This window comes from Tiliqua scincoides, chromosome 5 (assembly GCF_035046505.1).
Source record: "Tiliqua scincoides isolate rTilSci1 chromosome 5, rTilSci1.hap2, whole genome shotgun sequence".
Classification (NCBI taxonomy): Eukaryota; Metazoa; Chordata; class Lepidosauria; order Squamata; family Scincidae; genus Tiliqua; species Tiliqua scincoides.
In genome coordinates this window covers 86,148,166-86,171,759 of record NC_089825.1, presented here as the reverse complement: position 1 = coordinate 86,171,759, position 23,594 = coordinate 86,148,166, and the positions used below count along the sequence as shown (strand labels likewise).

Sequence of the window (23,594 nt, the reverse complement as noted above, 5' to 3'; positions counted from 1 at the left end):
GATTGTAATGGCAGGAATGAGGAAGGCTGGGGTGTCTACTGTATTGCTGCCTTGAGATTCCTTGCTGACTATATTATGGTTGTGTGAACAGGTGCCTCCACCAGGAGTTCTGAGCCTGGGGCCTAGGGCCAGTGTGAACTAGTCAGAAACAAGCATTCAGCAGCTGCTTGAGCAAGCCAGTTCCTGGAAACAATGCAAGAAAGCAACTCTCCTTTCCCCAGGTGGAACTGCACGTGGAATTTCATATGCCATTCCAGTTGTTTGTAGATGTAGGGCAGATCTCATCCACACATGGCAACACCCTGAACTTCTAAAACATTCAAAAGGGGGATGATTCAAAGAAAAATCAGAAGAAATTCCAGTTTCTAGGAGAAGCCACCACCACCCCAAGATGCCTAACTTAGGCCCCAATCCTATCCCCCACCAGCAGCACTGATGTTACCACACCAAAAAGGCATGCGCTGTATCCATCGAGGGGAAGGTGACTTGAGGGCAAACAGGAGGTAAGTACAAAACATTTATCGTTACCTCACATAAGCCCCAAAGCTGTCTATGGGTCTTCCCGGACATACACCACCAAAAGAGGTGGTGTATGTCTGAGGAGAGAAAAGGGGGAGAGGATAAGATTTGGGGTGCACCATTGCCACAAGATCCAGCTCTGCCTCCAGTTCCTCCCACCTCCCCATCCAGTGATGCCCCCAGACCCCCATTCCTTCCCTGGCCAGAACTGGATGTATGAGGGTTGTATACCTGGTCAGACCACTGGTCCATCAAGCATAGCATCATTTATTTGATTGTCAGCAGCCTTCCAAGACCTGGTGTATTGCAGCCTTTTATTTTAAGGGGGGGTTGCAAACTGACTTGGGACATTGTGTGTATATGTTTAGTAGCCTTTTATTGAGTTGGGCCATTGGTCCATCCAGGTTAGTATTTACACTGACTGGCAGTGGCTCTCCAGGGTTTCAAAGGTATTTTCCCAGATGCTGGGGATCAAACCTGGGACCTTCTGAATGCAAAGGAGGTACTTTATCATTGAGCCGTGGGCCTGTCCACTGTCCACACAGCCAATACCAGTATTCAGATCCAGAGCATTTATTTATTCATTTTTCACATTTTTAGCCCTTCCTCCAAGAAGCTCAGGGTGGTGTGCATACTTCCTTCTTTTTGTCCTCACAACAATCCTGTGAGAAATAGGTTAGGCTGAGATATGGTGACTGGCCCAAGGTCATCCAGGAAACTTTGTGGCCGAGTCAGAATTCGAACATGAAATTTCTGGGTCTAAGTCCAACTCCAGAATCACTACATCATCCTGGCTCTCAGTGGGTTTTTTTAAATCAGCAGCACCCCAACAGTCCTGCCAAGTGGAGATGCTACCAAATGAAGAAAAAAAAAAGTTTTAACATGCAATGCATTCAAATAAGCCATTTGATTGTAAACTGTAAGTGATCCATAACTGCAACAGAGTGGCAGGGCAAGCTTACATTTTTTAAAAGTTAAAATTAACAACTAAATCGCTCTTCTAATCAGGGAGGATAGAAATAATTGAAATACTTCAGTAATTAAAGGACCAGATAGGGGCTAATGAAATATTGACTGCCCTTGGTTGCCATGAACAAACCTTACCTTTTGCCAGCAATCCATGCAGAAGAGAATAACATTTAAATGCCTTTACTGCATGTATCTGTCTCAACATGTGCAATGTTCGTTGTGTTCACAGTTACACAACCTGAGACATTTAAGCTGTACCAGCTGCCATATGGATCACCTGTACAGGTAACGGCTTTTGGGTGGCAACTCTGATCTTCTTAAGTAAGGAATGCTTCTTGTGCAACATGCAAAAATCAGTCCTGGGTAGTGCTGTCATGTGGTTGCTCTGTGGTTGCTAACAATCTATATTGGAAATCTGTGGTTTTATTTAGGATTGAATGTATTCTGCACTTTCAGCAAGAAACTGGGGTATAGAGCTCATCATCATGAAAATCTAACACACACACACTCAGAGTTGCGACCCTTTAAGCTTGCAATGATAGACTTGACACAGTGTGGGCAATGTCTGGTTGAATCACATAGGGAGGCAGGATGGGCTGCTGAGCCAACATTTCAGGAGTGGGGCTTCAGTGGTATGCCAAGCTCCTTCTCTCTCCTCCCATTTGCTCCCATTACTAGAAGCAGATTTATGCAAAATAAGAAAATCTATACAGGTCTGCACAGTTTATAAGGCCACAGGATTCAGCTTGTCTTTTGAAGAAACCCTAAAGAACACTGAGCCCTTGTCATGTTTCTTTTTTCCCCACAAGAGGACATATTTATTATAGGTGTTAAGCCTATCAAACCAGAAATAAGGACAGAGTATAGCCATTTTTAGCTTCAATATATGCATACATATGTAAACATGCCCCTGAAGTCACTCAGAAGCAGTAAGGCACTGGGAAAAGTTGTATAGGGAGAGTGAGGAGACTCTCTCTGCGAAAAAGAAATGATTACTGTTGGCATTACAGGAATAGCAGGTAAGCTTCTCTGCGTTCGCCTCTAGTACAACAACCCTGAAAAGATGGAGACAGTTCGGACACCTACCTCAGGGCCTAAACTTTGTTGGGTTTTGACCTTCCCATGAAGCCCATTGTAAGAGGGGCAGTTCTCTATCATTTCTCCCCTTCACATTTCCAATCTCTAGGGAATAAGCAGGACAAATCCATCCACCTACCCCCCAAATGCCAAATGGAAGGCCCAAAGCTCCATTCTAAGCCTGCATTCATTCTGGAATCACTGTAATTATACTCTGGCCCATCTGGTGAAGGTTCAGCTCCTTTTCCATCAACCCCCTTCTTCCACATCCCAAGCATTCCTTGCTCATTTTGACAGAAAGGGAAGTACCAGCACAACACTCCCCTGCTTAACTCCAGCGCTATTTGGGGTCCAGCTTATCTCTTGGACCAGTAAGTGAACACCACCAAGCTGGAGAGCATAGCAATTGGTCTGCAATCTTTCCTTTTTGGAGTATTCATTTCTATAGGAAGGACGAAGACACATATTTAGCTGTCTCGTCTCTAGCCCTGTGGTGACCCTCTCGCCTATCCACAGCTTGTGATGGAACATACAGCTTGGCTTGGGACGTCCCCTGAAGCAATCCTCTCTGCAGCACTGGTGCTTGGGGGATGCTGTAGTCTAGACTGCACAGGATGATGTGTGGGGAGGGAGCTGTAACGTGGATGGTCTAGGCTGGGGGAAAGAGCTGGATCAGTAGATGCTGTATAGCCTTTCAAGGCAGTAGAAATTTTCTCTCCCCCACCCCACACTTCCTGAGCTCAATTTGAGCCAGCTCTGAGAACATGAGAATAGTGAAGACCAATGCCTCTGAGCATGTATCACATTCCTGACAATAATCACCAACCACAGCCAGCCTCTATGCATCAGAAACTAGGATGCAGGGCTTCTGGGTCAAAGGCTTTCCAAGTAGGCTTCCGCCCCAGCATCTCTCTTTCTGCTAACCGGCCACTGCCCTCCTCTTTTCCTGCCAGCTCCAGTGGATCTTGGATGCTGGACTATGCATTCCAAAAAGAAAAGTCACCATTGAACAAGCTGCACAGGGTCAGGTCTTTCTTGCTTAAGAGACAAGGACAGTGGCTGTGACTGATGGCCCAAAGAGCTAAGCCAAAAACAGTCTCTCCCCAAGCAATGAGTCTCTTTCACGTGGCCCCTTAGTGGCCACGCTTCATGGCTGAAGGATAATACTTGAGAAATATCTTCTTGGCTATCTCCAGTGTGTTGCCAGCAGCCCTAGCTGGGTAACGTTTCCCATTGTAAATAAATCCCCTCTCCACTTGGAAAACAGCTTGGTTGAACTGGTTCTGGTTAAAGGGAGTTCCGGTGTTGAGACACTCCACCAAAGTGGAAACAAAGAGGCTCCAGCGCACCCCATAATAGTCCAGCACTAGCCCACCAAGCTGCTTATTGGCATAGTCCAAGATGTTACCATTGGGTCCCCAGAGTGTCAGCTGGTTGCGTGCGTTGAGGTCATACAACTCCACCTCTTTGTCACTAGTGGCCACTGAGCGGGCAGCCTCCAGCCAGCGCCCCAGTAAGAAGCGCCCGTCGCTGGCCAGGAGGCTGTCCAGTTCTGGAAGGAGGTCATAGACCAGCACACCACCGGCCGTCAGCAGCTGTGACAGCGCATGGTCTTGGAATGCCTCCTTGATCTCCAAGTAATACTGGCTAACCAGCTGCTGCATCGCCTGCCGTGTCACATCCACCAGGTCGTAGTGGAAGGCACTGCTATTGCCCAGCTCTCTGGCAGAGCTTTGCAACAGCCGCCAAGCCTCATAGACATCACTCTGGTTGTACCACAGCTCTGTGTTCATCCGTAAGGAAGGGCGACGCACGAGTGGGCTGCGGTTGTGGTTGACGCAAACCCCTGAGCAGTTGTAGACACTCCAGAGCAGCAGCTGCCAAGCCGCCATTGCCTGGGTACTCCTGGCACCATAGCGCTGTGTGGCATACTCGGCAACCCACTGTTGAAGATCCACTGGCTTCTTGTGCCAACCGAGATCCGTCATGAGTTCATAGATCATGTCGTTCTGCTCAATACCTTCAGGGGTCAAGCCAATACCCACCATGGTGGAGTTGAGGAAGTTCCTGGCTACAAAAGGGCCCTGGTTGATGGCTTCCACAGTGCCAAAAAGGCCGTGGTTCCCCCCAAAGTTCTGAAGCATGCACCAGATGAAGGGCTGCCCATAGAAGGACTCTGTCCAAGGATAGACAGGCTTGGATTCCGCAAAGAGGTCAAGGACTATCATCCTGCCAAGAGGCACGCCTTGCAAGAGGGCTCGGATCTGGGCCGGCTGCCAGAAGTCAGGCTGGTGCTGGAAGAGCCAACCTTGCATCAGCCACACGGCACTGGGGTCAGCTGCATGGAGAGACGGAGCTGATTAGCAAAAGAATGATCAAAATACACTTAAGGGCATAGGTGCCAACAAGGACTTCCGTTCACAAAACCACAAAGCACTTCAAAAATGCCTGTACCCTTCTCATCAAGGACACAATCTATAACACATGAAACACTGTCTTGGCTTCCTACTGCAAGGAAACCTCAGAAAGTACATTCTAAATTACATTCTCATAACTCAGAGAAATAATACCTGATTCTTGAATCAAAGCTTGCCAAACAAACAAACAAACAAACAAACAAACAAACAAACAAACAAACAAACAAACAAACAAACAAACAAAAATGAACAGGGGAATCCTGGCCATGACACCATTATGGTCAGGATTGCATGAATTTCCACATTTCATATGGCACAAATGTGGAATTTGGAACCAAGTGAAGAATTTGGGATCTCATGAATCACTGCTCTGAAAATGCAAAGAAAAATAAATTTCTTTTCACCTAATGTCCAGCGGTCCCAAATTTACGACTGCCCCTCATCCACAATGCCCTGTTGCAGCAGTACCTTTGCAAGAAACCTCACATGAGATTTTGTGTTATCTTGGCCAAGCAAGCCAGGAAGAAGAGGCCATGAAGTGCCCCCATGGCACACAGTTTAGCAACCAGTTCCTTACGGCTAAGAAAGAGGGCTGGAAAAGTGCATGTGCAATGCCTGGTGAAAGCCTTAGAAAGCAAAATAAAACAAAGGGTGGGGAGGAATGAAGGAGTCATACATGCAAACTGCTTTCAACACTTAAGAAAAGAGGGATATAAACATTATACAAAGATTGAAATACAAAGTCCAAAGAACTTTCAGTGGTCACAGAGTTCTCTGCAGTGCTCTGCACAGCTTCTGTCCCTCAAATGCTGCAGAAGGAAATCTGGACTAATTTATTTAATTTATGAAATTATTTTCCCCATTTTTCAGCCACCAAAGAGACCATCAAGGTGGCTTGCATCAAAAGTCTACAAATATGGTTGGTTGGCAACCTTCAGTCTCGAAAGACTATGGTATAAGCCTGCAGCACCCGGTATTCCTAGGTGGTCTCCCATCCAAGTACTAACCAGGCCTGACCCTGCTTAGCTTCCAAGATCAGACGAGATCGGGCATCTGCAGGGTAACAGTTGCTGCTCTACAAATATAATAGCTTATTTTTATGTTTTTTGTTCCCTTCTTTGCCTCTCCTTGCTTCCAGGCAGTTAGTGTCCCATGGCCACCTTCAAAGGGCAAAGTCTAAACTTTAATGTAATTGAGTCTAACCTGGACAGCATATGGAACTGTTTTATTCTACGATGCTTGGTCTATCTCGCCCAGCACTAACTAGGCAACAGTTCTCCTTCTCAGCCCTGCCTTCTAACTGAATGTGCCAAGGACTGAACCTTCCATGTGCAAAGCATGGCCTCCACCTACTGATCCCCTTTCCCAAAGGAAAAAAAATGGGGAGGAAAAACAGAATGACAACTCAAATCACCCTGTCTACAAAGCAACTCCCTCACTACACGGGAGCCGATTCTACTTTGCTTGCCTAACTTATTCACATTGCAGAATTTCAGTTGCAGAATATGGACTGATTTTGTTTCAAGGCAGTATTCCCAAACTTTTTCAACTGGCAGCTCCCTTGACCTACTGAGCCATTGGCTGCAGCTTCCCATTAGGGCTACAATCCTATACAATGTATAGGGTGCGAGGCTTTTTGCAAGGATTTTGGGGCTCCCCGGTTGGTTTCCATGGCTTCCCAGGGAGCCATGGCTCACAGTTTGGGAATCACTTTTTTAAGGTGAATACAGACAGTCCTTTCCAGGCACTGACCCAGAACCTGTAACCCTCTACAAAAGACGTCTCTTTGCCTACTATCATCCTTCCAACCTACATAGCAACCTAGATGGGCTGATGGGGAATTGGTAAGACATCACATTGGTTGAAAAAAAAGGAAAGTACAAGAGCTTGTCCTAACCTACCTCCAGTCATGGAGCGGAAGACTGCTGCGCTGACCTTGGACAGGTAAGTGGGCTTCGATGAGAGAGGCTGCATCTCATTGAAGGTGTCAGCACTGTAGATGTGGTCTGTTCCAAACTCCTTGATCATCTCTTTTAGGAAGAGGGTCCCAATGACCTGGAACATGGGATCTTCGGGCGACAGGAGGTAGGTGCATGAGTAGGTGCAGTCAAAGTGACTCCAGCCCCCCAGCCGTGTGGCATTGACCCGAGGGAAAACCCTACAACATGGAAAAGAAATTTAAGGAGGAGGAGCAGTAGAGCTAAATGCTGTTCAACATTTCTTGACTGCTAGGCGCTCTATGGCTTCATTTCCACTAGAGGATTTGGAATCAAAACTGGGAGAGATGTCTCCCTTCTAAGTTCTGTAATGAATAACTCTGAAAGTGTCAGTATCTTGCTTCTTTCCCTATCCCATTCCAGCTGCATCCTCCTCTCTGGTTACTCTTTTGGAATGATTAGCTCAGAGGCGTCAAACATAAGGTCAGCAGACTGAACGCAACCCCTGGAAATTGGAAGCAATTTATCCAACCCCTGTTATAATTGGGCTCTCCCAGCATAACTGGTTACTGCATAACTGGTCCCAGCATAACTGGGTTCTCTCATATCTTGAAAAGAGGAACAAAATTTGCACATCTTCTCTTCTGTCATTTGCAGCTCATGAGTTTCTATGTGAGAACAAAGTGCTTATTTCTGGCCAGCATCTGCTTATCGATGTCCCTTTCTACTTAATGATGCCACTTCCGGCATTCCGCAGGCACAATGAATTCTAATTTGGCCCTCTTGTGTGAAACAAGTTTGACACCCCTGGATTAGATTCTAAGAAGAGAGACAGTGGGGTTCATGCTTGCCTGAAACCACATATTACAAACCAGAAGCCCAAACCTATCAGTCCATACATAGGAAGTCTGGTTGCACTACAACAGCTTAGTGAGCTGGTGAGCAATAGCAACAACAACAACAACAGCAGTATTTCAGTATAGCAAGAGAGAGTTTTGCCTCCGTCTCCTGCTTGTGGGCACCTCAGAGGCATCTGGGAAACTGGATGTTGTACTTGATTAGCCTTTGGCTTGACCTGATCCCAGCAGGGCTGCTCTTAAGTTCTTAACCACCAAATACCCAACCTCCAGAAGCCTTTCCACTGTGGCATCTGTCTTAGGACGCAACAAGGGCTACACAGCAAGGACTGATTTAGCCACCCCCACACCCTGACCACACACCACTTCCCCCACATCTAAAGTTCCGCCAACGTTTACCTTAAAATGCCACGGGGGACATGTCCAGAGAAAGCAGGCAGCACTGTCAACATTCCCAGGGCCCGCATTCTCTCCAGAATCCTGTACTGGGAAGACAAAGAGAGCAGGATGGAGCAGTGCAGAGAGGTCAGGAGTGGAGTCTATACAGTGCCCCTGCTATCCCCACAAATTTAGCCCCAGGAAAGCACACATATTTTAAGCAGGGCTTTGGCCTTCAGAACTTCAGAATCCACAAATGAGCCGCGACACTTGAGATCTGTGAATTGATATCTGAAGGATTTTTCTTTCAGTTTAATGCAGCCAGAGGGGCTGTGAGTTTCTTTGGACAGGTGTGCGTGCAAAGTTTATCACTTTCCCCTCTGCAGTTTCTCCCCAGCCCCCAATTTTACCCTGCCCTGAAGCTGCTTTCAGCCCGTGGAGCAAAAATATAGACCTTAGACTATCACACCCTACCTGACACGCAAATGGGGGCAGACACATGATAAAATAAACACAGCTGCCTCCTTTGTGTCCAGTTTGGCCCTTTATGTTACACCAGCAGTCACCACCTTGAAATGGACCAGGAGAGCACTGGACCTTTATCTGCATACCGTCTGAAGTATGCTGAAGAAAACCAAGCTCAAAAGGGAAGAACTGAAAGGTCACCAGAAGGCAAGGAGCACTGATTTAGCCCCACAACTACTGCGCCAAGCCCAAGTACCTGCAAGTACAGCTGCTTCAGGTGCCACGAGAGAGGCAGCGGCCCTGCCCAGGTGTGCAGGTTACCCATCCGGTTCCAAGCCAGGAACGCTGGGCCAGTAAAATACTCATCGATTTCGGACTGGTTTAGGCCCAGAGACAAATAGACCTGAATGTAGAGAAAAGGGGCAGCAGGAAAGGGGCAGAAGAAACAAAAGGTTTCAAACAATTGCACAGAAAATGACCAAAGTTGGCAGCTGCTTACAAGACTTAGGTCAGTGTTCATTGCAGGCCACAAGTGATACTGAACATGACACTTTGACAGGGAAGACAGCAACATGTTGAACAAAAGAACACAGCCTGTTGTCTTGTCCTGCTAACTGGCTCAAGGGCACCTTTTCAAATGGTGCCCCTCTCCCATTCAACAGGGAGAGAGCACCTGTCATGACTCACCCCAGCACAGCGCCTTTTCCAGTGGCTGCTTGCTGGTTCTTTCCTCTGCATCTTATTTTATTTTAGGTTTATGAGCCTTTTTGGGCACAGGAAACCATTTATTTATTTAGCTATTTCAACTGCTTTGTGAAATTTGTTGTTGAGAAGTGATAAATATTCATCATCATTATTATTAAAGGTCTAAAATATTTTAGGAGTTGGAAATGATCAGGCCAGCAAGAAAGGAGGCATCTAATCCGTGGTTGTGCAACACAGATCCTGAGAGGCTTGGCTCTCTTTCATTCATTTCAAACAACTTTATCCTGCCTTATACCAAGTCAGACCAGTAGGCCAACAAGCTCAACCTTGCCTGCCACTGGTTGTGTTTTGAGGTTGCAATCATATGCACAGTTACTTAGGAATAAGTCCCATTTAACTCAATAGGTTTTACTTCTGAGTAAGCATGCACAGGTTTGCCCTGAGATTCTCCTTCTCTCTTACAGCCCAATCCTATCCATGTCTACTCAGAAGTAATCCCCATTAGTCAATGGGGCTTACTCCCAGCTAAATAAGGATCAGTTTGTAGCCTGAGAGCCCAATCCTGTGGTCCGCGGCATGGAGTCACAAATGTGCCGTAAGGCAAGTCTGCGGGCTCATCACCGGGCTCCTCCCGGAGCTAGCCCAGCATCAGCCGGAGCTGGGCTAGTGCGCGGCAGTCGCCTAGGCAGTCGCCCGGACCACCGGGCTGCGGAATGGGAAGCGGGGGCGTGGCCGGGGGCGTGGGGGAGGCGTTCCGGGGAGGGGGGGAGGTGTGCCAGGGGGTGGGAGGGAGGCGTGTCGGGGGAGGGAGAGAAGCAGATCTGCGGAGCTATGCTCCGCAGGATCCAGGGCACTTGTGCAGGGCTGCGTGCCCTACATGAGCGCCTTTACTTTAGCGCCGCCCTTTGGGTTGGCGCTAAAGAGAGTAGCCCCATTGCAGGGCTGCTTCCCTTACTCAGGGGAAGTGGACGAGCATCCCCTTCTCCCGAGGTGCTTCCTGTGGTAGGGCGGGAGGCGCAGGATCCGGCGGCAGCTCTCCACGGAGCTGCTGAGCCTGGGTGCTGCAGGCAGCTCAGGATTGGGCTGTTAGTTCTCAATTTGTATACATGAAAATGGTAAAACTAGTCAACCCAAGGCCTGCGTCTTGCTTTCGTTTATGTACAACATTCACCAGTGGCGCCACGCTTCAAATTTCAATCACTGTGAACTGCCCTGGGAAAGAATTTTTATTTAAAAAGTACGATAAAACACAGAGCTGCCCCTAACAATGTAATTAATAAACAAACTCAGATACTCCACCCGCTGCCAAATGGCTTCCTGCCCGGTGAATGCCAGTGCCATGTTGATGCCATGGAGCGCCATCCAATCAATTTCCCGTTCCCAGCGATCCCAGCTCCACCACACATACGAGTAGCTGTGGGTGCAGACATTTTGATAGAAGCGGAACCTTGAACAAAAGAGCAACAGCACCATTAAGTTGTCTTTCCCCGTAGTGGGTGGCTGGGCTCACTTGCTTGAGCCACCTGGACCCGTCTGCTGCTGGCACATCTTTCCCACAGTGCCTCTGCTCTCTCCGCTTCAGGTGCAAGTGGGATTGCAAATAGGGTTGGCCAAGTGGCCTGCAAATAACCAGCCTGCAGGTCATAAATGAACCCCTAATAAACGCCTGGCATTTTTGCAGAACTAACATGCCCAAGTTTTTGGGCATTGGGAAGAAGTCAGAAAAATACTGTGATGTTGGCAAAGGAGAGATTAACAGCTGAATCCTGAGCTCTGTGCACCGGCTTACCACCGGCGCGCACTGTTGCAAATGTGCCATAAGGCACTGGGCTAATGCTTGGAGAGTTCCTGGCTTCCGCTGCTCAGCGGTCACACGGGGCTGTGGGTGGAGGCAGGGAGGAGGCGTTCCGGGGAGGGCGCAGGCAGGCAGACGGCAGGGAGAGGGCAGGGAGGAGGCGTGTTGGGGAGGTGGGAGGTGGGGAGAGGGTGGGAGGGAGGGAGGGAGGGAGGGAGGGAGGGAGGTGGGACCAGTGGAGCTTTGCTCCACCGGATCCAAAGCCTTGTGTTGGGCTTGCTGCTCGATGTGGAGGCTCTTACCTCACCACCGACCTTTTGGTTGGCAGTGAATCAAGTAGACCCATTGTGGGACTACTGGGCTTACCTGGGGGAAGGGGATGAAATTTCCCTTCTCCCAAGGTGCCGCCAGCGGCTGCCTTGGGTGTGGAGGATGCGGCGGCGGCCATTTTCGATGCCACCGCAGGCATGCAGCCCGGGCAGCTCAGGATTGAGCTCTAAATTAGGAAGAGAGGCAAAAGCAGCTGCCCCTAATTGCACCAATTCATTCAACTATGGGAGCAACGCCAGGTGGAATCTCAGCAGCTGGGAGGACTGTCTGAAGAGTCTTAGCAGACTTGAGTGCTCAAGGAGAACAGAGTCCCACGGCTGGCAGAAACAGAACATAATTTTAATAAAGATTTTTTTTAAAACTATGCAAAATGGACATATTTGCTTAATTTATTGTTACTTTTAGCAACCTTGTCTATGCTCTGGCTAGCCTGCAGGCTCTTCCACAGTTGATACTCATGTTTTGTGGCTGCACTGGTGCGAGGGGTAGGAAAGAAAGACTTGCTCCTGTTGGTGCAGGCAAGAATCTAATTTGCATTACTGCATGGAATTGCTGCACTTGGATTTGTGCGGTGGAACTGCAACTCCACAAATCGCAACTGCTATAGTAGTGGCACAGGGACCCTTGATTATGATCCTCTCTGCTAGGGCCTTGTCCAACAGGATGCAGAATCGGGTATTAAGATGCATTTAGACCAGGGGTGTCCAAAGTTTTTGGCAGGAGGGACACATCATCTCTCTGACACTGTGTCGGGGGCCAGGGGAAAAAAACAATTAATTTACATTTCAAATTTGAATAAATGTACACAAGTTTACATAAATGAATATATTAAAGATGAACTTATATGAATGAATGAAGGTCTTGCAATAGCTCAAGGCCTATAAAAGGCCTTGCACAAAGCAAGGCTGGCCTTTCCTTTCCTGCTGCTACTGCATCACAGACGTGAAACAACAAGCAGTGGAGGAAGCCCTCATCCCACAGCTCACGCGAGAGGTCAAACAGTTGCCCTCACGCTGAGAGCAGTTGCATTGGACCAGTGTGGGCTTCAACAAATCTCCAGAGGGCCAGAGGCTCAATGGAGATCAGGGGCTCCCTGAGGGCCTCATTGAAAGGCCTCAAGGGCCGCAAGTGGCCCCAGGGCCGGGGTTTGGGCACCCCTGATTTAGAGCATCATTAAATACATAGTTGTAGTGAATTGTACAACTGTGTTATGTAAACAACGCTGTGATTACCATAAGAACCTGAGATTAGCTGCCTCAACTCACAGGCCAAGCCCCCAGGGTTGCAGCTATTCTGGAACTCTGTGGCCCTTTGTGGAACAATCGCCTCTCCCCCTCCTGAGCCAGGGCTGACATGCTACCAGCCTCTTCTTCTTTTCATGTGGCACAAATCATCGTGTCACGAAAGGCTCTCTGTGCCCTGCCAACCTCTACGTTCTTGCCAGGACCTTTGTTTGCTTACAAGCCAGGGGACAGCTCCTCTAACGAGCCCCTGTGTGACCTTCCCCAAAAATGTCAAGGCTAATTGAGTCAAACTCCAAAAGAACAAGACTGATGGACTGACGTGACATCCAACACGCAAGAAGCACAGCTGCGCAAACCAGATCTGGATGTCCCACCTCTCACATCACGATGACTGCTGGACCTAGCGCAGTGAGAAGAAAGGAAGGGCAGAGAAGGAAGGACCCTACCTCTGAACTTGTTTGATTGCCCTCCGGGGCATCCATGGGCCCCCCCCATCAATAAATCTCTGCTAGAATAAAATTACTACACCTCTTTTTGTAAGTGCTAGGTACTGCACACAGAACTTCCTATGAATGAGAAAAGAAGATCAGTTATGTACATTTTTCCATCAAAACTAACTAATCTAGAAACAATGTCAGCATCCTACAAATTTTGATGTAGCACTATGCTAGGCCAGGATTTTTCAACCTGTGGCTCAGGGACCCAATGGGGTTGCGAAGTCTCTTTTGTGGGGTCACAGCAACCTTTCAAAGTCAACCCCATGATCACCTTTCCCCTTTTTCTGCCCTTAACCTATCCACAAGACGGGGAGGGGGCAGATCAGGTCCCAGGAGGAGGGCGGGATCAGTGATGTGTCCCTAGTCTGATATTTTACTTACTTAGAGCACAATCCTAACCAACTTTCCAGCACTGGCATAGCTGTTCCAGTGGGGCATGTGCTGAGTCCTGCAGTTCAGGGGCAGTCACAGAGCCTCCTCAAGGTAAGGTAATGTTTGTTCCCTTATCTTAGAGTTGCATTTCCCTTAACATGGTGTTGTAAAGTTGGTTAGGCTCGGGTCCTTATTTATTGGCGTCATGGACCAAAAAAGGTTGAAGACCACTGTGCTAGAGGTGCTGTACACTAAACGGATGTCCCGTCTTGCACAGCTTTACAAAATCAAGTGTTTCATTCTTTGTGTGAATTGCTAAGAATCCATAAACATAAGTGTATGTGGCCCTTTACTGGACATAAGCAGAAGACTGATGCCTGCCCCAAGGAGTTTCTAATCCAGATTTAAGTCTCTTAGATCAAGACATTCCTTCTGCCATCAGTTCACTAGCTGGGTCTCAAGAAGCCACTCTTTCACAACTTTAGCTTTCTATTTACAATATGGGGATAAATAATCCCGAACTCCCTTACAAGGTTGTACAGATTACCAAGATGGTATATGTAAAAAAATTTTGAACACTCTGAAAGGCCAGAGAAATACTCAGCAATAATTATTATGATTATTGTTATCAGGTAAATGGGACGGAGGAGCAAAAGCAAACTCACATATGCCTACTTCTTATCTTTCATTCAAATGAAGTATAAGTGATTAAGCCAAAGGCTTCATGCTAACAGGTCAAGCTGGGGTTTAAAGGATGGGAACTTTCCATGGGGAGGGCATTTGGATGTGTGACTGGGGGTATTCCAATGCACAGGCCCCCACATCCTGAAGTTGTATAGTCCCAAGAAAACTGAGCCACATTCTTTTTCCATTCTGAGCATTTTAAACCATTTTTATCCAACTTTGCATATATGCAACAGGGATCAAATGTGTACACCTGTGGACCTGGCAAAAATGGGTTTAATCAGCTCCACGAACGTTCTGCAGGCATTGTGTGATGTTTCTGTTGTGTTTAGTTGATAAGAACAAACCACAATTTTTTTTTTTTTTTTTTTGGAAATCTAATTTCCCCTTCTTTTTTTGAAATGGGAACTTTCCAATTTATTTTATTTTTAGATCATAACAATTGGCATTTGCAACATTTACCTGATGTCCTGCAGATGGGAGAAGGTATATGAAGTTAGCATTAAAACACCCACACAGTTACCATAAACACCTAGCACCTTAGTGGTCCCTGTGAAGGAGGAATATTGTATAGAACTGAAAGCAATTCTCTCTCCCTGTATGCTATGCGCTTATGTTCTAAAAGAAGTGGTGCTGGGGTTCAAGCCCAATTTGATCCATGAGGATCTAGGAAGCCTGTTTTTGCCACCATTGATTTGTTAGTAGAGGGTTTCATAAGTGCAATGGGGAAGTAACATTGTTCACACTCAGAGGAACTTCATTTTTTTCATATGTTCTAGGGCTGAGACCCTGTTTGTCACTTGGTTTACAGATGGACTCTGAGACTTAGGCCCAATCCTATCCAACTTTCCAGTGCTGACACAGACTTGCCAAGGGGGTGTGTGCTGAATCCTGCAGTGGGGAGAGCAGCAGACAGGGAGGCATTCTCAAGGTAAGGGAACATTTGTTCTCTTGCCTTGGGGTTGCAATGCGGCTGCATTGGCACTGGAAAGTTGGATAGAATTGGGGCCCTTAGATAGCCGTTCAACAGCCAGAACAGGTACGGCTTTCCCAACAGGCACAGCTTTCCCAACTACTGTTATTTCCATGCCAAGGAAAGGTGTGCACCTGTTTGGATTCCTTTTCCGCATGGAACCATTTAAAACAGTGTTTCTCAACGTCTGTCCTCCACCATACCACCTCACATGGTCTACCTGTTCAAAGTACCACTGGAAGTAACTGGAGATGACATCATTGCCAGTTACTTCTGGATTGGGGGGGCCAGATATAACATGACAAACAGCAGTAAGAGGTTCAGAGAGGATGGGAGGGCTGTATGGAGCATGGAAGAGCATGCTTTAGAGCTCTGCTCACCGAGCCTCCTACCAATGTTTGTTGTGCTGCATTCCTGGTCTTCCTGCCAGGCAGCAAGTATCCAGGGATTCTGCAAGTACCACCAGACACCACCTCAAGTACCACTGGTGGTACCTGTACCACTGGTTGAGAAACACTGGCTCCAAGTTTCAGTCCATTAAGAAGATTGCAAACTGGAGCAAAGCTCAGAACCTTCTGGACATGCTCAGAGGTACTCTTTTTCCTCCTCTCACGTGTCAGAGTTAAGACCAGGGGTGCCCCTGCTCGGAAATGGATACAAGTAGTAGCAAAATCCTTGGCTTGCTCCTCCTCGAATCACCTGTTGGGGCTGGAGACGCTGATCTCGGTGGGCACCGGTGGCAGCCTGTCCGGGAGTCGGAGCTGCGTCGCGGACCAGGAGACGTGGCAGCCGCAGAAGTCCTTCAGGTAGCGATAGACGCCCGAGGCGGCGGCCACCCCGCTGGAGCCGGCAACGTCAACCACTCCGGGCGCCCCCGATCGCAGCCGGTAGGTGTCGAGCCCCCCGGGCCCAGCAAGGGACCGGTTCACCGACACCGAGAAGGCGGAGGCAGCCCGCGGGCCCAGCAGCCGCTCCAGCAGCTCCTGCACCGCTCCTGCCTGCCGCGCGTCCTCCGCCGCCGGCTGCAAAGCGCCCATCCTCGACCTCCATCGGGGACGCGAAGGTCCCGCAGCAGCAGCAACGGCCGCCGCTAAGAGCAGCCAAGTCCACGGTAGCGCCATCGCAAGGCCCTCGCTGGGAAGCGAAAGCAAAGCCAACGTTCCAAGGGACTGTCCTCTCCCGCGCGCTTTAGCCAATCAGCAGCCGAGGTCTTGCTCGGCTCCTCCCCCGCCAGCCAATCGCGGCTCAGGACATGCCCCTAGGAATGTAGCCACACCACCCTGCGCGAGCAGTGCTGCAGAGTTTCTCAAACTGGAGGTCGGGACCCACTTGGTGGGTCGCCAGCAATTCAGGTGAGCCTCCATTCATTTCACTATTTTAATATATTCGACTTGATACCCCACTTACCATGGTATGTGACTGCATTGGGGGAAATGTTACAGATCTGGGCTACTATTGTATATGTTTTTAACAATGATAGTCAATGGGTGCAGTCCTAAGCCCTTATGTCAGTGCTTTCCATCACTGGCACAGCGGTGCCAACTGGACGTGTGCTGTATGTTGCAGCTGGGTATCACCCACGGAGGCCTCCTCAAAGTAAGGGAATGTTTGTTCCCTTACCTCGGAGCTGCCTTGCCCTTATGTCAGTGCTGGAAAGCACTGGAAAGCACTGACATAAGGGCTTAGGATTGCATCCTAAGTGGCTTACTCCTGGGTAAATGAGGATAGGATTGCAGCCTAGGATTGTTAGCAATTTTCCTGCTTGATGATGTCACTTCTGGCAATTACATCACTTCTAGGTTAATGACTTCACTTCCGATGGGTCTGGACAGATTGTCATTATAAAAAGTGGGTCCCAGTGATCAAACATTTGAGAACCACTGTAGTGAATTACCCTCTGCGTTTGAATTGCATAGGGCAGTGCTTCTCCAACTTTTTAGCGCTGGGACCCACTTTCTAAAAATGACCATCTATTGTGACCCACTAGATTTTTTTTTTTAAAAAAAGGATATCTAGAATGAAATATTTAATTAATTAAATATCAGTGATTGGGTTCTGAGGCTGCTACAGACCTTATGTATCTCTGTGCATAGACATTTGCTAGACTCTCCCTAGAAACTCCCTATTCCCCTAAGCCTTTACAGTCATTCAGGGTACCTGAAAGGTCAAAGAGCAAGATGTGCAATTAGGAATTTACAGGTGCAGAAACTGGGTTTACACATGATCTACAGCATGCCAATTACTAGAGAAAATGAGACATTTTAGTTTAGGAGTATCAATATTACCCTATACCACAGGTTAGCATTCTGCAAAACTGAGCAAGGGTGCTTGAAAAGTTCATGTTTATATAATTTCAAAAACTTTTCATGATTCACCAAAAATTGGCTTGCAATCCACTGGTGGGTCCCGGCCCACAATTTTGGAAACACTTCTTAGGGGTTTTCTCCTCTCTCTGTGTGTGTACAGAGTTCCAACACGCTTATGTTTTTTTTTGTGAGCTGTAACATGAGTCCTTAGTCCTTTCTTACAGGCCAGGAACAAGAAGGGGTGCCTCTGAGTGGGCATGAGCAGAGTGCATGAGTCTCTCTTATCACTGAGTTTTCATGTACAACTCTGTAAGATCAAACTCTGTTAGAAAACGCTATCTCTTAGGGCTCAAGTGTCTCATGCTTCAGTTTCGGAAATTAAGAGCTGATTGCAAATGCTTATAAAAAATGATAGCAAAAGGTACTCAAGAGTTGCTCCCCCCTTCTCTTCCATGCTGCAGCTCTCCTATTCCTTATTTGGAACGTTCTAATATACTGTACAATTTTGCACAGCTGTTTTCCATCATGAGATCTATGAGAAAATACTCATGGAGTACATACAGTCAGAAGCAGCTGATTGTGTGGTGGCAGGTGGAAAAAAATATGGAGAGCTCACTCCGGTTTTGTTCCTCTAGAGAACGGAACTGTATATGATTCAGATACTGTATGATTCAGAGGCCAGCATTCGCAAGATGCAAGAGTGCAGTTTGACTTTTTCCTTCTCTGGGCTTGTTGGGATATGGGTGTGAAACCACATCTTTTGCCAGCCAGTTCTGTTGCAGCTCTGATTTTCCAAAGGGCACTTCCTTTGCCTTCCTCTGTTGGCTGAATTTAGACAGAAATCATTTCAGGGAAGTGATTTGCCTGTTGTATGTTTTTTTGTTTTGTTTTGTTACTCCCAAATGCACTCTTGAGGACGCTGCATAAATAATACGTTGCAACTGCTTGTTTTTGATAAGTCACATGACTAAAAAAGTCATAACCAATTATTTTAATCTGCCTTCCAAAATGGGCAGCCTTATTACCTCTGTCTTCAGCCATCTGTAAGTAGACTACTGAAACAAGCATAGTGCAGTTTTTCCTGTTCCCCCTCAAACAGGGAAATAAAATTAGACTGGACTAGCTTTCAAACTTGAAATGTAGAATTATGGCATACCTGTGCATACCATACCTGTGCATACCTCTGCTGAAACAGAGACGCCTGCGTTGGCTTGGTCATGTCGTGAGAATGGATGATGGCCGGATCCCAAAGGATCTCCTCTATGGAGAACTCGTGCAAGGAAAGCGCCCTACAGGTAGACCACAGCTGCGATACAAGGACATCTGCAAGAGGGATCTGAAGGCCTTAGGGATGGACCTCAACAAGTGGGAAACCCTGGCCTCTGAGCGGCCCGCTTGGAGGCAGGCTGTGCAGCATGGCCTTTCCCAGTTTGAAGAGACACTTTGCCAACAGTCTGAGGCTAAGAGGCAAAGAAGGAAGGCCCATAGCCAGGGAGACAGACCAGGGACAGACTGCACTTGCTCCCGGTGTGGAAGGGATTGTCACTCCCGGATTGGCCTTTTCAGCCACACTAGACGCTGTGCCAGAACCACCTTTCAGAGCGCGATACCATAGTCTTTCGAGACTGAAGGTTGCCAATACTAATACTAAGTGCATACCAGATTTATTGTTCCAACATTCAAGGGGAAAAAGCCAATTTACAAACTGAAAACTCTGAACATTGGACTGAAATTACTTCATTTTGCCAATTAGAAGTTCAGCTGTAAGTAAGACTGCCCAGAGAAGAAAAAGTTTAACTTGGGTATTGCAGATCTTTGTTCAAATGTCACCTGTGACAGACTGATTATAGAACTGTGGGTAAACCATCCTCTCATTGCCTTGTCTTCCTCACCTATAAAAAGGGCTGCCCAAGTTCAGAATACCAGGCAAGCAATGGGGGAAGGCTGTTTCTGCAGGCACTGGGCTAGCCACTGTTGGAAATCGAATACTGCAGTGGTTCTCACACCTTTAGCACTGGGATCCACTTTTTTAGAATCAGAGTCTGTCAGGACTCACCGAAAGTGATGTAATGATCGGAAGTGACATCATCAAGCAGGGAAATTTTTCGCAATCTTACCCACACTTACCCAGGAGTAAGTAACTATCATTGTTAAAAGCATATGTATAGCAGCCTGTTAAAAGTACAGATCTGTAATATTTTCCCAAATGTAGTCATATACCATGGCAGCATCTAAGTCTAAAATATTAAAAATAAAATATTGAAATGAATGGGGACTCACCTGAAATTGGCTCGCGACCCACCTGGTGGGTCCGGACCCACAGTTTGAGAAACATACTGGATTGGATGAACACTTGGTTTAATGCAGCAGGTATCTTCTTATCCTTCTGACGGTTTGGAAATTAAAATGCTATAGAAATTATTTTTTAAGATAAATGTCAGAGAAAACAAGTCTTTTTGATCATCTGCTGTTATTGCAGAACTGTATTAAAAATGTCAACAGCGAGGACAAGCCACACATTTTTAGTTCAGAAACAAGGTCAGAAACAATAGAAATTGCAAGCAATTGGCGAAAGGTTTAGGAGGGCTCCCCAGAAGGTTGGTGTAGCCCCATCACTACTGCCTTGCCAGCAGTTGGGCACAAATTGGTTGCTTTGCTGTGCCTTTGGGTTTAATTGATGCCAGGAGACCTTTTGTGCCAAGGTTTTAATATTGTCCTCATTGGTTGGTTATAGTATTCTTAGAGCGTGATTCTACTGCACAGATGGGCCAGAGCAAGTCCCCTGAGATGGCCCAGGAGTGTTGCAAATGTGCCCTAAGTCACATTTGTGCCTCCTTGCGAGCAGGCTAGGCTGGTGTGAGAATGTGCACCAGCCTCCCTGCATTGGGTCCTGGCCCAGCAGGGTAAGTTTGAGCAGGCTGAGGGTGCAAGGGATTGAGGAGAGTGGTGAGAGGGCATAATGAGGCATTTCAGGGTGGGCGAGGGTGGGCTGGTGGGCCTAAACCTAGGCTGCATCCTAACCCCTTTCCCAGCCAGCCTGGTGTTACCTCAGGCTGTTTGAATTTGCGCCAGTAATTTTAGCCCCATAGGGGTGGCTGCCTTGCTACATAGGGCAAGGGGAAATAATTCCCTTACTCCGAGTTGTGCGGCAGCCACCTCCTACCCTGTACTGGGTACGGCACAGGTCATCTGGCCTGCCTATTCCAGCAAAGGATAAGATTGGAGTGATAGTCTAATTTGTGCCTGTTTAAAATGTGAACTGCTTTAGGGGATTTTCTGTGAAAAGAGGCATAACATAAGAATAGCCCCACTGGATCAGACCATAGGCCCATCTAGTCCAGCTTCCTGTATCTCACAGTGGCCCACCAAATGCCCCAGGGAGCACTCCTGGTGCTCTCCCTTGCATCTGGCATTCTGACATAGCCCATTTCTAAAATCAGGAGGTTGCACATACACATCATGGCTTGTAACCCGTAATGGATTTTTCCACCAGAAATTGGTCCAATCCCCTTTTAAAGGCATCTAGGCCAGATGCCATCACCACATCCTGTGGCAAGGAGTTCCACAGACCAACCACACGCGGAGTAAAGAAATGTTTTCTTTTGTCTGTCCTAACTCTCTGAACACTCAATTTTAGTGGATGTCCCCTGGTTCTGGTGATGTGTGAGAGTGTAAAGAGGATCTCTCTATCCACTCTATCCTTCCCATGCATAATTTTGTATGTTTCAATCATGTCCCCCCTCAGGCACCTCATAGAAACTAATGAATAAAAATAATGAACTTTTCTGAGACTCAGACAACTATCCCTGGGGAAAAAAATCCTTATATCAATTTACTCATTGATCAAGCACAGTTAGGCCTTTGGTTAATGCCTTGTCTGTTTGGCATTCCAGGGGGTGTGTTTTTTCCAATATCTCAAAATGCAGCAGAATTATGTTACAAAGTCTGGCACGCATATCCAGGATGTAATTTTGCATTTCACGGATAAACCCAGCCCAGTTCCCAGTTTCTTTTTAATCGGGGTAGGGGTTATAAGATGTATAAGCAAATGCAATGTTTCCATTTCCTTTCTCTGTGATCTCCTTTGTGCCCCTTTCTAGACTTCAGGCAGGGGCTCCAGTCTCTACAGCAGGGGAAGGGCTGTGCCACAGTGATAGAGCACATCTTTTTGTATTCAGGTCTCCAGTTCAATCTCCAGGTCAGGCAGAAAAAGATGCTTGTCTTATGCCATTTCTGCCCAAAGTTGCATATATGCAACAGGGATCAAATGTCTACACCTGTGGGCTGGGCAGAAATGGGTTTTAAATCCTGCCACCAACACTTTATTGAGCTGTATGGACAGCTTTATCAGGCAGCTTTCAATAATCCAATAGAAGCCATGTACTAACAGCAACAGAAAACAGTATTCTATTTCAGACATGTTCTTTATTTTTTCCCCATTTATATGTGTAAAAAATGGAATGGCAACATTATTGAAAGGCCCCAGAATGGCAAAACCAGGCCCTACAATCATACAGGTTAAGCACACAAATGTGGTGGAAATAAGGCAACACGTCACTTTAAGAGAAGGCAGGTGGAATGTTGTTCAGATGTGCCTCTCCCTCTCACTAGTCCCCTATTACAAAGTTCCTCAGACATGTAGAAGACAAATAACTCTCTGTAACAAGGGAATGGGAGATGAGTATACACATGGTTGAAAAAAGCTGCTGGGGTGAGACAGAAAAAAGTGGGCAAGTTTCAACAATATGTTCACCACCCTCTCAAACGTGCGGGGGAAGACTGTGGGCTTGCACATCTTTCCTTTTGTCAGGCACACCAGCACCTCATTATGCTGGGGAGTGGTTCGTCCAAATGTAAGTGGTTTCCCCCACCATGCAATTACAGGTGAGGCCTCTGTATCCGCAGATCTGGTTCAATGTGAATCCCCCAGACCCATGTTGAGCCAGATTCGGGCCCCACCTGCACCTCCGGTGGCTTCCCCAGGCCTCAGAATGCTAAAAAGGCATAAAAACATCACTTCTGGTTTCCTGAGGGAAACTAGAATTCATGTTCTTTCTCCTCTCCGGGCCATTCTGAAGCATTCATGATGCAGGCAGGTACACGCAGCCTCTGTGGGCTTCACAAAGCCTTCTGGATGTGACCAAAGCACAGCACAGCTCTGGTCACCTTCAGAGAGCATGAGGGGCCAAAAATTGTGAATTCACTTATCCACAATTTTTGGTATCTATGGGGGGTCCAAGAACGGATCCCCTGCAGATACTGAGACCTCACTTGTAGCAGGCAGAATGGGACAGGGAAGATGTGCAGGCCCATGTTCCTCCCCATGCGTTTTGATGTAGCCGGCGGGAGTACCATCCAAACCAGCCAACCATTGGGACAAGTGCCCACAGGGTCCTTCAGGTTTTGTGGCCAAGGCGAAATGCTCAGCTTTGGCAGGTATTGCCAAAGGGCTGGGGCAGCAGTGTGAGGGTATATTCTGACAATGTGTTACAAGACAAATGCAGTCCCAAGCAAAATATGGCCGTTCCTCCACCAGGCAGACTACCAAGACACTGGCAGCATCACGCAATTTGCAATAGCAGTTGGCAGTGGAATGAATGCCACCTGGCTCTAGACCACCAAGCCTCCTTTTCCATCCGTGCTCTTTGCACTTAGGCAAATAGCTCTAAGGAGGGAGCAAGAGGGAAGGAAGGAATCGAGCCTTTCCCTAAATTATTTCAGGTAGTGTTCAGAATGAGAGATGGTAAACTGCTAACACCCCCTTCTCCTTTATAACAGGCTACCAATCATGCTCACTGCTATCTAAGGGGGAGGTTCACATATTTATTTCCACCTCTCCATATGTGCAACCCTAGAAACTCTCATCATGTTATGGGATTAACCAATTCATAACTGTATGTCACACAGAGAGACAGACAAAAAGCATTGCGGGATAAGGGACGATCAGTTTTTCAACCAGGAGAAAAACAGTTGGCTGAATCTCTGTTTCACCAGATAGTGGTGCAAATATTAACACCCTCCCCCCCCCATTACAAGAATTTCAGAAGACTTACTGGTGAAGGGTGGCAA

The 23,594-nt window shown here is 47.3% G+C and overlaps 1 protein-coding gene and 1 pseudogene across 1 annotated transcript; both read right to left on the bottom strand.

Annotated features, from left to right (window-relative positions):
- Window positions 1-2,278: 2,278 nt before the first annotated feature.
- On the bottom strand, window positions 2,279-16,351 carry NAGLU (N-acetyl-alpha-glucosaminidase). The gene is made up of 6 exons (XM_066628094.1): window positions 15,919-16,351; window positions 10,624-10,771; window positions 8,876-9,022; window positions 8,176-8,261; window positions 6,884-7,140; window positions 2,279-4,903 (listed from the first exon to the last, which is right to left on the bottom strand). The coding sequence occupies exons 1-6, from the start codon at window positions 16,338-16,340 to the stop codon at window positions 3,699-3,701; spliced, it is 2,265 nt and encodes a 754-aa protein (XP_066484191.1). The 5' UTR covers window positions 16,341-16,351; the 3' UTR covers window positions 2,279-3,698.
- On the bottom strand, window positions 5,941-6,057 carry LOC136654993 (5S ribosomal RNA; annotated as a pseudogene).
- Window positions 16,352-23,594: the final 7,243 nt, after the last annotated feature.